This window comes from Antrostomus carolinensis, unplaced genomic scaffold (assembly GCF_000700745.2).
Source record: "Antrostomus carolinensis isolate BGI_N321 unplaced genomic scaffold, ASM70074v2 scaffold11116, whole genome shotgun sequence".
NCBI lineage: Eukaryota > Metazoa > Chordata > Aves > Caprimulgiformes > Caprimulgidae > Antrostomus > Antrostomus carolinensis.
The window spans coordinates 4,257-18,729 of NW_010322512.1; the positions used below are offsets into that span (position 1 = coordinate 4,257).

Sequence of the window (14,473 nt, forward strand, 5' to 3'; positions counted from 1 at the left end):
ATGAAGCTACTAAAGAATCCCATAGTGGTTGCTGCAGGGGCAAATAAACTCTGCTGAAGGTGGCTCTTCACATCCCAAACTCAAAATCTCACGCTGCAACAAATTCCAGACAGATTTTGAAACCAATAAAACTGATCCTTACAGGCTTCTCTAACAGTCTTCAGAAAGAACTGCTTGGCAGTGTGATTCACTGGCAAGACTTGCTAAGATAAAATTTATCAGGTTGCAAGAGAAGACAGTCAAAGGAACACTTCAGACGCTGAGGCAAGGTATTTGTTATTCCGTCAGCAGCACTCAGCCTCTTTTAGCAGTACAATTATTTTCCAAAGTGCAATATTATCCATCAGAAAACAAATGAAATATGTGAATGCCTGTCTTATTCAAGACTAAAACCTTTGCAGAAAAGATTCAATGAGAGAGAAATTTAAAATGTCAGCGTGACTCCAAAAGCACACAAGTTAATGTACTAGTGTGACTATGGGCAAAGGCAGAGGTAACCCAAGATAAAGTGTTTAAAGAAAACTAACCTGTCTACAGATTCCCACTGGGAACATGCCCTCAGTGATCAAACTTGGTCGAGAAGTCAAAAGCCTGGCTGGCAATAGCCAACCTCTACTTGAATGTTATCTTAAAGCTATCAGAAAGTTCAGAAAATGCTTAGAACTTTGGGTTAGGTTTTGGGGTTTTTTTTCAATCTAGTTTGAGTGACCTAAAATGTAAGTGTTTTACATATTGCTATATTGACCTATAAACTTCAAAACTGCAAGGTATCAACTCATTCTTTTATTAAGTGAAGATCAGTTTCTTACAGATGTTGTTGGCCTTACAAGGAAATGTAAGAAACAGCAATAGCATAACAGCAAGGCTGCATATACCCAAGAACCACAAAAGCATTTTAAATAAAAACAAAGTCGAGTTACATATACTCACTGCTAGTAGGTTCTTGATCAGAGATTCAAATAATACTTTATGGCCACAATATTCTAACACTAACATACTCTACTATTATTTATAGTTAAACCATTTTTTTATCTTGGTTTGGGAGATACAATGCCTCAGGAATTCCACATTTTTTTCCTGTCCCCCCACTCCCTGAATAAAACTGGTATGGTATAAAACCAGGAAAAATTTGTTTCATGAAGCTATCTACAAAACTGCCTTGACAATCAACCTATGTCACATTATGCAGACTGTAAAAATAACCGATTGCTGCAAAAAATCCTCAGTAGCAAGTGTCTCAGTATCTACAGAAAAACATTTATTTTATGTAATCTGCTACAGATTTTCATTTTAGTTTGTATCAAATTTGGTGCTATAGCAAATCATTAACCGACAAGATAGAGCTTAACGTTCACACGTATCGTATATTTTTACAGAAGATCTTAATGTCACCTGTATTGGCACAGAAGAATTTAGACCAATGAAATGAGCATTTGCAATATTTTAATTATATCTCATAAAACGTTTCAAAATCTGTTTAATACAAATAGTAAAAAAAAAAAAATAGGAGTTGAATAAAGGGGAATAAAAGGTATTAATAATGAAAAGTAACAGAGCAGTAAGTTATTCTTCAGACACTGATACCTTTAAACTTTTGTAGTATATGGTCCTGTTGATCTCCAGAGGAAACAGATTTTGCTCCTGTCCTGAACGTGCCCAGTTTATATACCGTAGCCAATTCCCTTTCTTTGGATCAGTTGCATCAACACACATCCATCCCAAGTTTGGGTAATACACCTGCGAGACAGAAATGGCATTAAGCAAACAGACAAGTGTACACGCACTAGAACGCTACACATTTTAAAGCTATGCAAAGAGAAGTTACCACCTAAGGGTGGAGATAACACAAAGGATATAATCATCGGTAGGGGCTGTACTGGGGGGGGCGTTGCTGGTCTTCTGCAATCTTTTTAGTGGAACTGGTTCAATTGGAAAAAAGTAACTTTTGGCCTACAAGCCCTTCTCTGAAGGTTTTGGGCTCAAAAGCCAGAACACTTAAAACATTTTATGTTTTCTTTTCAGTTAGGCAAGTTGAAGTAATTATCTAGATTTTGCATTTAGTTAAATAATTGATTTTAAGATATAAAGGCAACAGAGCTTTATTTTTACTATCTGATGAATTGGGAAGAGTAACTCTAGAAGTTAAAAGCATGTGCTTTATTTGGAAGGATAAGGGAAATTATAATTTATACTTAATCTTTTTTCAGGCTATTAAACAAAATCGTGACCTTTCAGAAATCTTGTGATCACCTTAAAAAATCGACCATGCATGCCAATGAACTTCTGTATGTTCCAAGATGATGTGTAAATTTTTTGGTTCCTGTTCTTCAAGAAAAATTTTTAACACCTACTCCTGTTCTACATTTCAAGACAGTTTGCCATAGAGCAAGGTTACTGACATCTTCAGTATTTTCTGATGACAGGCAACTCTGCTTCTCTTTCAACATATGTTATGTATCTCCCACTTTTCTTATTATAATCCAAGTGAGATGCCTATAAGAAGAGCTATCAGTGGATGTTATACATTTTTTCCCAAACAGAAGAACATACGACTTTCCGGCAACTGGAACTACCATTTTTCCAGTACTTTGTCTGTCTAGAAATATCAGCCTCTGCCTGGGAGATTGCTTTTCAAAACCCAGCCTCCCTAGCTCATCACCTCCTGCAACATTCACTTTGCACCACCGCAGACAAGGAATAAACTAAAATTCTGATTTCATTGTAACCTTCCCATTCTGTTACAATGTTGTAGCTTTTTTTTCTCCTGATACTGACAAGTAATTCTAAGTCTTTTCAAACTGTTTTACATTTTCCAAGGTAAAGTTTCAATAAATACCAAAATCATCTCAGTTTCTTTCCAAGCAAAGAGAAAACATCTCCCTTCCTTAAACTATTCCAGTATGGATTTCATCAGCTGACTTCTGAAGGAATGCTCATCAGCACACCCAGCCCTTGCAATGTGAAAGCATAAACAGCTTTCACAGATCAAGGCTGTAAAAGCAATTCTTTCTGTTAAAATGGAAGAAAAGAGCCAGATGATGCTGTAAAAGAGTTAGCAGATACAAAATATAAGGCAAACTACTATTATCATTTCTATATATTACTTTTTATGTTTTTATATTACTTTATTATGTTTTTGCACAAAGCCAAATACTTTATTACTTTTCAGTTAAAGCTTCTAATTTACAGAATATTGTTTAAAGGCCTTGTACACTGTGAGAAAGGACAAAGCTCCAACTCCTCTGTGTAACACTGCGACTTGAAACAATTCCTGTAAACCATGATCACGAGCGTTCAGCACAGTTGTGCCAGTCATCCTGCATCGGCAGACGGCGTTTCCCTCCCTTTCAGTCACTTGCTGTCATTCCTACCTGTGGCTTTTCTCCGACAGAAAATGGAAATATGTTCAAGCCTCTATTTCTCTCCTCAGACACAGCAAGCAAACACTGACACACAACTCATTCAGAATGATCCCCTAGTGTGACAGTTCGAAGTTATTAAAATTGACTGCAGATGCCAGCTTTCAGAAGCCCTGCTTTTTCTTCAGATTAACTTCACTAAAGAAACAAATGGGATTCTTGTGGAAAAAGATTGTTTTCCTAGTGGAAGGGCCATATACCTAACTAACCACTCCCACACACCACTATCCTTTTACAAACCATATTTTCTAACTAATAAGATTCTGGAGTGTTTTCAGATATCAGCATATGGGTCAACTGTTGCGGTCTCATTTTAGCTGCTTTTTTAAAAATTCTAAAATCAGTATTAAAGCAGCACACAATTACTTTCAAATCTAGCTAAGGTTCCCATTATCACCTACACTGCAAACTCTGAAAGGCTGCAATAGTTTGTTTGCAGTTATCATTTCTCAACACAAATTTTAAAAAAAATATTAAGATATATCCATTGAGAACATTCAAAATCCAGCAGTGAGAAAAACAACTGTAAGGTCAATAATTTACTTGACTGATTCAGTCTTACCAAGTGTTCTTGTACCAGATCAAAACTGGAGATACCTTATGCAGTGGAGTTTGTGATGACATTAGCTCAATGCAACAAACATTATATTTGAACACTTGATTACTTTCCTGAATGTGAAATTGCATGTATGGGAAACTGTTCTAGATCAATTCCTCTGATAGGGGTTAACATTGAGTTTTGTATATGTACCCAGTGGTTTCTGCAGTTCAATTTTTGCAGGCCTAGGGCCAGATGGATGACTACTATCAATATCTTTAGCCTAAAAATCTGTAAACTAGCAAGTTTTGTTCCAGAACATGCTATGCCACAGTTCATCCATCCCTCCCCTCCCTGACCATTTAATTTGCTAAAGCCATTTTCTATATGTCTTCTGAAAGGCTGAAAAAGTCTTTGGAAGTAGTTATGAACTGCCTTAAAAACACTGTAGATAGGATTCATCTTCAGATTAAGACACCTACATTTTTTCATTTGCATAATATCCAAGGTCTTATGACTATCAGTGGAGCTGAAAGAGCTATTCAGCTGTCCAGACAGTATTTGCTTTAAGGCAAGCCCAAACACAAGCAGCACAAGAAATACTGCAACAGTTAAGAAGTTTTATAAAAACTCCAAAAGCAAAACAAATTCCCATAACAAAGCTGGTTTTCAAAGAGCTAAATGAGGAGGAGTGCTGTGGCTTCCTTAAGTGATTCCATATTCCTAATTTCCCTAATTTCATAAGCAGTTGACAGCACTCAGTTGCAGAAGGGATCTCACCCAGGGTTCAAACCAACAAAGCGAAGCTTTATCAGCAACAGACTCTTAAGGATGGGTGTGATCCAGAGACAGTATATAAGAAAATTAATACAGTAATTTAAAATAATGTCAATAGTCTAAATCTTTGTAATTCAGAATGGCTGCTCAATCTAAGTATCAATAAATAAGTGTTTGCAATGGTAGAAATAGATGGCAATTATTTCACATCAGGTCTAAAAGCTCTGGAAGAATTAAAGGCTAAATACAAAATATTGACCTAGTGACAGATACTTTTTACAAGCAGTTTCTTACCTCCCACATGTAAACATTGCTTTTAACTTGAGACCTTTTTTTCTTGTCACCAACAAATGGTCCAAACTTCTTCCCTTTTAAAATTGATTTTGTTGCCCAGACACCTGAAGAGACACATATCAGTAGTTAAAAATAATCTAACTTATCTCAACCAAATCTTCTGCTCAGGGTTTGTATTTCTTAAGATCATTATATGTGTCTGTCAATTGGGGAGCGTTCTACAATATTAAGATCTCAATAAGGAAATTGAAGTTTACTAATATGAATTCAAACAATCCTCTCCCCAAAACTCACTTCAATAATGAAAGGTTTAAGCATTTACCTGGTTTCATTCTTTGCTCATGGGTACTGTAACTCTGGAGACAAAAAACAACCTCACTTTTTCTTATACTTCAGGTGATAGTCAAAATACCATAAGAGCTGAAGTCCCTGATTTCAGCCATTTTTCTGAGTAAGCATGTTATTAAAGCAAAAATCCTATTTTCTTTCTCTGAAACAATGCCAGGCAAATGAAGCCCTCAACAAAAAGTTGTGAAATCAATTAATAGTATATCTTGAAGGAAAAAACATTTAGGATTGGTTAAAACATGTGCATCTGCCCACAAATTTATTGACAAATTTAACTGAACTGAAAATGGACAGCCGCATTTCATATTTTATAGCATGAAAACTAAGAACAGATGGACAAATAATTGCTAACTAAACATAACACTCTCATTCACACCATGCTAGATCAGGTTCATACTAGAAAAGATTAACCTTGCTCCAAGGAGTTTATAACCTGTTACTAACAGTAATGCATTTGTTGTCAGGCTTATTCCTTTAACTACCAGCTTTCAGCATCAAGTATCCAGTCTGTAATTCTGACTTCCATCAAAGTTCTCCCACGTTAAACTCTGTTAAAAAAAAAGAAGCCAAGCATTTTGCACATATTACAGAAAGAACACTTTGCTCCATTTAGCAGCTTTCAAGTCTGCACTGAATCTGTTCTTATAAATTAAACTTTTTATATTGATTGGAAGCGAGATGCAGCATCCTAAAGAGACAACAGTAAGATAGTTGCAAAACACAAAACTGTGTGAAGTGCTGTAAGTGAAAACAAATCAGTGAAGTAACATATCAGTATTTTCATAACCTAATCTATGTGCATCTTGGTCCACCTTTCACCCTAGTTCTAATATTCTAGGAACATCATCTGGGGATGCTGGACAAACTCAGAAGCTGTCCACCCTTTCCAACGGAAATTATTTCAGATAAATGCACCAGATATCTCTCCCCAGCACAGGAGGGCACCAAACTTGCACAGCAACTGTAGCTTGTGTAAAACTGTAGATCTAGTGTAAAAATCTTCATTCTCTTTTCACAGATGAAGCACTCACCAAGCCGTGTCTTGTCAACAGCAGATGGGAGGAGCCTCACGTCCTCAGGAAGCCCTCTAAGCACATGCTCAGGTACATCATCTAAGGTCTCCACAGTGACAGTAGGTTCAGTTGTGTTCTACAAGTCAAAAAGCCAGAAGGGCCACAACCATTAACAAATAAAACCAATAGCACAACAGATTATCAACCCATATAAGCTACAGAAACTCCTGACTTGAAATTAAAGTAAAATTTGGGTCCCCAACTAGGGTCCCCTCCATCAGCATGCTAATATAGAAGTATATTTTTAACAGAATATTCAAGTTTTCACTATTATTTCATTACACTTCTTTATCCTTTAATGCAGAGTTCTAAGACCACATTAGAGATACACGTAAAGCACTGATAATTAAAGTTGCTGTAAATAATCTTTTGGATGTGTTTTGATTACAAGTGGTATACAGTGAGTAAATCTAACAGAAAGCATTTTCATGTATCTCTCGGGCCTTGTGCCATTTTGTTCATTTTCCTTGGCCTCTCCTCAAAAACAAATTGAAAATTCTCCCTTGATTTAGCTGGAGAAGAGAGCTAAAGCTATTTTATTTTTCCTGTCTGAATATGACTTACCTGACAGCACTACTGTAGTATTCCTAAGGATGAATGGTTCTATACTTGGGAAAATATCTATATTTTTCAGAATATAATTTTCATATGAGTTGAGGCTTAGTGTCAAGTCTTTGAAACCGCTCGTTAATATAATATAGTAATCTAAAACTCATCCATGGAACAGTTTTCAGTTGCATTTTTTTTACTGACCAGTAAAAAAATTTACATTTAACAAGTAATTAGGTCAGTAATAGCATTGTAACATGCTACATTATGTTGAGACAACATTCCTTTGTGCCGTTTCTAATAAAAGTTCTTTCAAATTCCAGATAAAATACACTATAAAGTTGCTCCACCTGCCTATTCTATTATGCTGAGACTTTCTTCAAAGAAGTATCATGTAAGTGTTCCTAGAAACAGTCCTAGAGTTTTAGTATCACTACAAAAATCTCCAGTTCCTTAAGGATTCTTTTGAAGCATTATAATTATTTTGGTTACACAACATATTTGTAAAGAATATGTTTTCTGTTTTATTAAACATCCATTTCATTTTCTGTTTGACTAAGCATAAATATCTATCCATAAAAAAGCAATAGTGATCAACAGCAACAACAACAAAATCACTATTAAAGGCATGGCTATTAATAGAGAGGCAGGAAATTTGTTAAGTTCTAAAAATATTTACTTGTACTCAACACGCAATTCTAGAATTTTTCATTTTCCATGGATTTTTTAAAGAATCCTTCAATTCTTTTACATGAAAACTGAGATACACTGCAATTTTCCTGAGAAGTCCCTAACAACACACTATTTGTGTTCATAATGAAAGCCTACTGATATTTCAGCTTAAGAGTATAAGGACAACTCAAAGTTCCAAAACAAAAGGTAATTCCAGCTCCAGAGAACTTAAACAGTCTGAGGGTCCAAACCCTCAGCCTTCCATTTTAATTTTGCATTTTAATTTTTAAAATGCAGCCTTCCATTTTAATTTTGTCAATTATTTCCCAATCATGTACATAAAAGTTCCAAACGAAACAACTCTGTACACCTCTGTGCATAAAGACAAGAATGATGTAAAGCTTCAGTAACAGGAATAACTTGCCTAGAAACACACAAGTGATGACTTTGGAAATACAGCACAAAGCCAGAACATCAGCTACCCACCACACTGAGGATAATTTCACATATATTGTCAATTCTTTGTTTCTTCTTTTCAAATGATGACTCCCAGGCATACTCAATCTAATCAGTCCCCCTAAAACAATCTAAAATAGGTTCTGGTATTGCTTTATGTGAAAATATAACACTTGTGAGAAAGACTAAGCAGTTATTTAAGGAGAAAACCATACTCAAAGTTCTGAGAAGTGCATATGGTTCACAAAAATCTCAAGTTGTTTGGTTTACCTATTGAATCGAAGATGCTGCAGCAAAATAATTACTCCAACGTATACACCAGAACATCACCTACTCTGCTATAAAAACAGATATATCCTGTACTACCCAGTACTGAATGTTGGGCAGAAAGAGACAAGCTACCCTGGACATACTGGAGACCAGTAATGCATATAATACCCTTAGAGCTGACAAGATGAAGCTTGTATTTTAATGTACTTCACAGAGCTACTACTGGGTGTATTTCTGCTGCTCTATTTACAACCTACAAACACGCCATTTCACTCCAAAAATCAACACTGAAGTACCTGCATGTCAATTTTACTGCTCTACAACAAAATAATCTAAAAGCAGCTTTTAGAGAAAATAAAGGGGTTTAAACAATATCATAAAAGCTACTATTTCAGTACCCTAAATGTTAATTGTAATTCCTAAATAAATCAGCAGCTCAGAATGCTTATCCAGCAGGTTATAATTAATATAAAAGATTTTAAGGTTATTTTATATTAAAGATTGAAAGGTAATAGAAAGCTAATAAATTATTTATAAATGTCTAGGATGTGATTAGTTCCATTTTAAGAAGACTACAAAGTTCGATAGGCTATAAAATTATTGATACTATTATTTGTATAACAACAGAAAACACTACTCACACTTATTATTAAACAACTAGCTCTTTATTACCTTATGAGAATCAAAAAAACACTATTCCTGATAAAAATGACCACAATTTGGAAGTAACAAGCATGCAGAGTTTCCCATAAAATCTGTCCACAGTATGAAATAATTGTGGTTGGTGAGAACTAGACATATGTTCAACCACGTGAAACAGCTGTAAAAAAAAAAAGTATCTGCTTTCTGACAGTGAACTTTGCTCATTCTGGTGAGGAACAAATACTGGTGGTGATATCAATAGCTACTCTAATATGAAAGATGGTATAATTAAGCTCAGAATAAGCTTTAGGAGGTGTTAAACAACTTGGGCAACACTACAGTTGTTCAAGTAAACCCTGACTTTCTGGAAATGATTCTTGCTTTTACACATAAACATAAAGCAGAGTTACAATAGTAGTTTTCATAGTTTCTGAGTAATATTCTGAGCATTTTCCATTGAGCACTTCTGTTATGCTGAAAGTTTACTGGAAATATATTTTACAATGCATCTCTATATGCTAACAAATATAAGGGTTTTATCTCTAAAGCAAACCAGAAAAAACTTCTCAATTTTTTCTACTCATTACCCATTATTTGTGAGGGTGCTGAGTACAGCAATTATTCTCTACATTTATGAATGTGACTTGCTGAGTTAAGTCACAAGAACATGTCGTCTGCCAGCTTTAACAGCAACAATGAGAAAAATGATAAAACTGGAGTCATAGCAAGGTTATTCTATTGCTGCCTTGGTAAGCCCTAGCAGCTGCACAGACACATCCTAGAGAGCTATTTGCAGGGGAGAAAGACCCCCAAAATGGAAACCATGGAAGCAATAGAATGCCAGAAATCCCTTCCCATCCAAGAGAGTGAAAGACTGGGGAGGAAAAAAACCAGTCTTATTCTTTAGTTATAATAGCTGAAGTCTATTCAAAGCAGAGCAAAGTTTTATTTTGCTCTTCCAACAATCCAAAAGGAAAAATAGTAAAGGAAGAAGTCTGATTTTCAGACATCTGTTAGCACTAAACTGATACACAAGAAGCCATGTCTCATCAGACAAAAAAGAAACACACTCTTCTCAGCATATCAAAGAAACCTAAATATCTTTCCAGTACATTACCCTGTGATTTCAGCACGGGAGAAACAAGCCTGTTTTTCACAGTGGTTTCTAACAAATTATATATAGGCATAGATGAGGGGGACTATAGAGAGTGAGTAAGACAGCTATCAGAACAACACACTTCCAGTTTCAAGCTAATGAAAGTGGAGTGGTTTTTCAATTGGGTTTCATTTTCTGGTTTGGTTTGTTTGGGAGGTTTTGGTTTTCTTTTTTGGGGGGTAGGGGTGCTTGGGGTTTTTTTATTATTAATTTTTACAACCATAGCTAGAGGAGCAGTTAAAAATCTCAAGCCTGCAAATAAATGTTATCCTACCAAAACTGTAAAAATCAGACTCAAGTGATTTAGACAGAAGTCTACAGCACTGTGTCATACCCTAGATGTGACTGGCATATTCCTTAATAGTCACACCTCCTTTTAGCCATCAATATTCCAAAACTGTTCTAGCATTTAAGAAGTTTATTTGCATGGAGTAGTATACAAGAGAATTTCATTTTGCATTTACCTACATAAATCAAAGATTAGCAGCTACAGTCTGAGAACACAGCACTCTGAGTCATTCAGCACCTGTCATACTAATGGATTTCAGAAGTACCAGAAAATTTGATATAGCCTAGAACATAACAATACATTTCACACCTCAAACAAATGGTAATAAGTAACCAAATACTGTAACGTAAAATAAACAACAATTTAGTTCAGTCAAATCAGTGCAATTCAATTTTATTTGCAATTTAAATGTAGCTACTTAAAACATTTTCCAGATCACAACTTTCCCCGAGGAATGTCTGTCTACCAAATGAAGAAATACTCTATTTCAATCGCTTTTCCACCAACACTTAACCATCACATTTAAATTGACTTTTCTATTTTAAAAATTCACCTCTTGATAAGGATAGTGTACTGGTGCATGTCCTACAGCAAGCTTTTGCATTTAACTGAAGTCCTAATACAGTATTAGTCACTCACTCCAAGACTGCAATTTTGAATACAAAAGCACTTGAAGCTTATTTCACCTTTAAGCTTCTTACTCTGAAGTTCATCAGAAATATTACACTGCTAGCATTCAAATTCGCTGGGGTGAGTGACTCAAGAACAATACAAAAAAGATAATCATTCAAGGACTGAAGAGGTGCCTTAACTGAAACTCTTTTCCTGTTTGCATCAAATTCAGAGTCCAGTCACTTTGACAGTACCTTTCAATGCATTGATTAAGCAATTTTTCATATCACTTTCAATATAGTTGTACCTATGGACCAACCATAAATTAGACTATAATGCTACAAGCAGTGTTTAAGCAGAGTAGAAACAGTACCTGCAACAGGGTGTTTACAGATGATCAGAGATCAGAATGAAAAGGAAAAAAAAAAAAACCACAATATACTCAACAGTGTAATGAGTGACAGACATCCAGTTAGTGTCATGTTTTGGTGGGAATAGGATGAAGATAAATGAAAAGATAAAGGAGAGGATGTCAATGAAGAGAGAGGAGATGGCAGAGAAGGTAGAAGTAATTGTGAAAAGATGAAGTAACTAAGGAAGATTGCTGATGCAAACCGCCAGCTAGCACAAGGAAGGTAAGTCGGAAGCAAAAAGGTCTCTGCTTGTCCAAGAACCTTATCTGGTTACCCCTCTTCACCACAATTTCACTGCATGTGCTTCAAGATTAAAGACATATTGGAAATATTGAAATAATCATTGAAAAACGCAGAGAGATTGGGGGGAGGGAGTTTCAGTACAAATGCAGCTGTAATTTGTTAACATATGCCTCACCTTTTTTAAAGTAACTGCCAATGCAGTTTTTCAGGTAGCACACAACCTTCTTCCTACTGTATCTCAAAGCAGCCTGAGATGCAGTAAATGCTGCCAATCAAAACCCTGTACTTGCTTGGGTTTTTTTAAATAAATTATTCACCATATTCTGATTAAGTAGTTTACATGTTAAAGGAAGATCTCTTTTTAAAGCAAATAGAGAATGCATACTGTCTATCCTGAGACAGCAATCTTCCAAAAATACTAATTCCAACAATAGCAGCCTTTTTTTTTAAAAATCCTTTTTCTCCTTACTACAAAAAGGCCATATCAAAGTATTTATGAAAAGGTTTTCCTTCACTACTTCAAGATTTCTATGGGATAAACAACAAAATTAGCAGTCTTATCCTATAAAGCAAATTAACAATAGTCCAATTAGTTGGCAAAACCAGGACACAAGGTCACTGAAGTCACACCATAAGCAGAGATAAGCAGAAGGCAAGAAATAGGAGAACAGAAAACTTGAAAGATGTTTGGCATCAGGCAAAAACATTTCTTATACAGACCTGGCACTACAACTTGTCAACAGTGAATGAAATGACAAGGGCACTGCAAGAAAAAACACCACAGGGTTGATGCTAAATACACACTTAATATGAATGGTAATTGAACAATAAAAAGCCATATGAGCTCTGTACACTTTGGAAACTCAACGTGAAAGCCAGAAATACCAAGAAGGACTCAAAGCTATTGTAACTACTCCCAGAGATAGGGTCATCTCATTATTTGATTGTAAGATGACACACATCACAGCACTGCATAAGCAATATTATCAGTTGCAATAAGAAAGATAAGTCTTTGTTTTCATACAGCACAAAAATCTTAATTCTAAACACAGATCAGGGACAGATGTGACACGACAACAGACAGGACACAAGGGGACACAGACACACAAATGGGAAGGAAACAGCCAATGACAACAATTAAAGATTAGGATCTACAGCTTTCAGAATTTTAGCAAAATCCAAAGCTTATTGGAATAACTAGTACAGCAGGATTATTACTCAAGCAGACAGAGCAATAGGCTGTTCAATTCACTCCAGTGAGTGCATTCAAAACAAACCTTACAGGTGAAAAAGTTTCAAGTCTCAACAGAAAGAAATTGTGAAACAATAGTTAACCTAACTGCCCCAAACTAGACTACCAATGTGTGTTAATGCAAATGTTATTTGTATTATATATATAATTTATATTTGCATATAGATATAATACAAATACGTATTTTTACAATACATATTTCAAGGCTCTGATAGAGATTATATTTTGCTTTTTACTTTTTAAATATGCACACATATATTGAAGATTTTTCACTTTAAATCAGAGAAAAAAAGTAACAGGAAACATCCCACCAACCCATTTCACACTGTAATTACTTATATCATGTATATATTTCTATAACTTTAGTTAGAACTTACGTCAGCAAAGTGCTAACTAACTGTATTCAATGCTGATGATGATCAAATAAGGGCATAAAGGGCAATAAAATCACTCATTAGATACAGCATCAATCAAAAAAGTATTCAAAGCATTTTACACGACTGTGTACCACGACTGTTTCTGGCTAAGAAAGCTTCTGTTCATAGCCAAATTTTTTAGCAAATTAAAAATGGCATTCCTTCAGTGTTATATCTTATGTTCACATTCCCATGCCGAAGGGACTTCGTAAGATCATCCAAAGAGAGAAGTACTTATGAGAAAAAGCTAAGGCAACGTGTACTTTTTCTGTAAGTATCTTGAAGTAATACAACTGTGCACACTAAGACAGCTGGATGTAGAATTCCTACTTGGATAGACAAATGCAAAATAAAATAATTTCCCAGTCTTTTCACTTGATTCTAGGGGAAATGGTTAAATTTCCAGACTAGTATAAAGCTTTCTGATCAAACAATTTCTGTGACAGACTGTTCACTGCACATTTGAAACGGTAAAGTGGTTAAAAAAAGGTTAAAAAAAATAAATGGAAGCCTTCAATTTTCAAGTCACTTTTATAAAGAGCTGAACTATTACCAAAAGCCTCAGAATGAAATAGATTTTTCTGGAGAGATGTTCTTATAAGAGGTGCCAGCAGTAATAACTTACATGCTGCTAAAGGGGACTTCACACACAAGAAACTTAAATCCATGAAATAAAATGAATCTCAAAAGCATACACATAGTAGAAAGAAGGATTATGAAATTTAATGACACCAAAGATTTTAAAGAACATTTCTTTTGTGGTGGATTATTTACTTTTCTTATTAATAATTAACTGTTCTAACATCTAAGTATTTTGATAAAGTCTTACATTTATACTCACCTGATTCATTTTGAATTCCTGTTGTGTTCTGAAAAGATACACACAACAAAGAAACTCCTTTGATTACATGAGCCCTAAAAAGAAAAACAGACAATTGTAACATGTACCTACCTACAAATTTACATTGAATTGAAAGTACATACAGATTTGTAGTTCCTCTTCCTAAAGCATTTGTCTCAAAGGAGCATATTGCTTTATAAAAAAAAAAATGCT

At 35.1% G+C, this 14,473-nt stretch overlaps 1 protein-coding gene across 1 annotated transcript; it reads right to left on the reverse strand.

The window, feature by feature from the left end:
- Positions 1–1,584: 1,584 nt before the first annotated feature.
- Positions 1,585–14,269, reverse strand: LOC104519973 (PR domain zinc finger protein 2; the record flags this gene model as incomplete). Its single annotated transcript, XM_010170257.1, has 4 exons — positions 14,261–14,269; positions 6,408–6,525; positions 5,029–5,132; positions 1,585–1,737 (listed from the first exon to the last, which is right to left on the reverse strand). Coding segments are annotated over exons 1-4 (384 nt in total), but the record flags the coding sequence as incomplete, so codon positions are not given.
- Between the last annotated feature and the right edge of the window lie 204 nt (positions 14,270–14,473).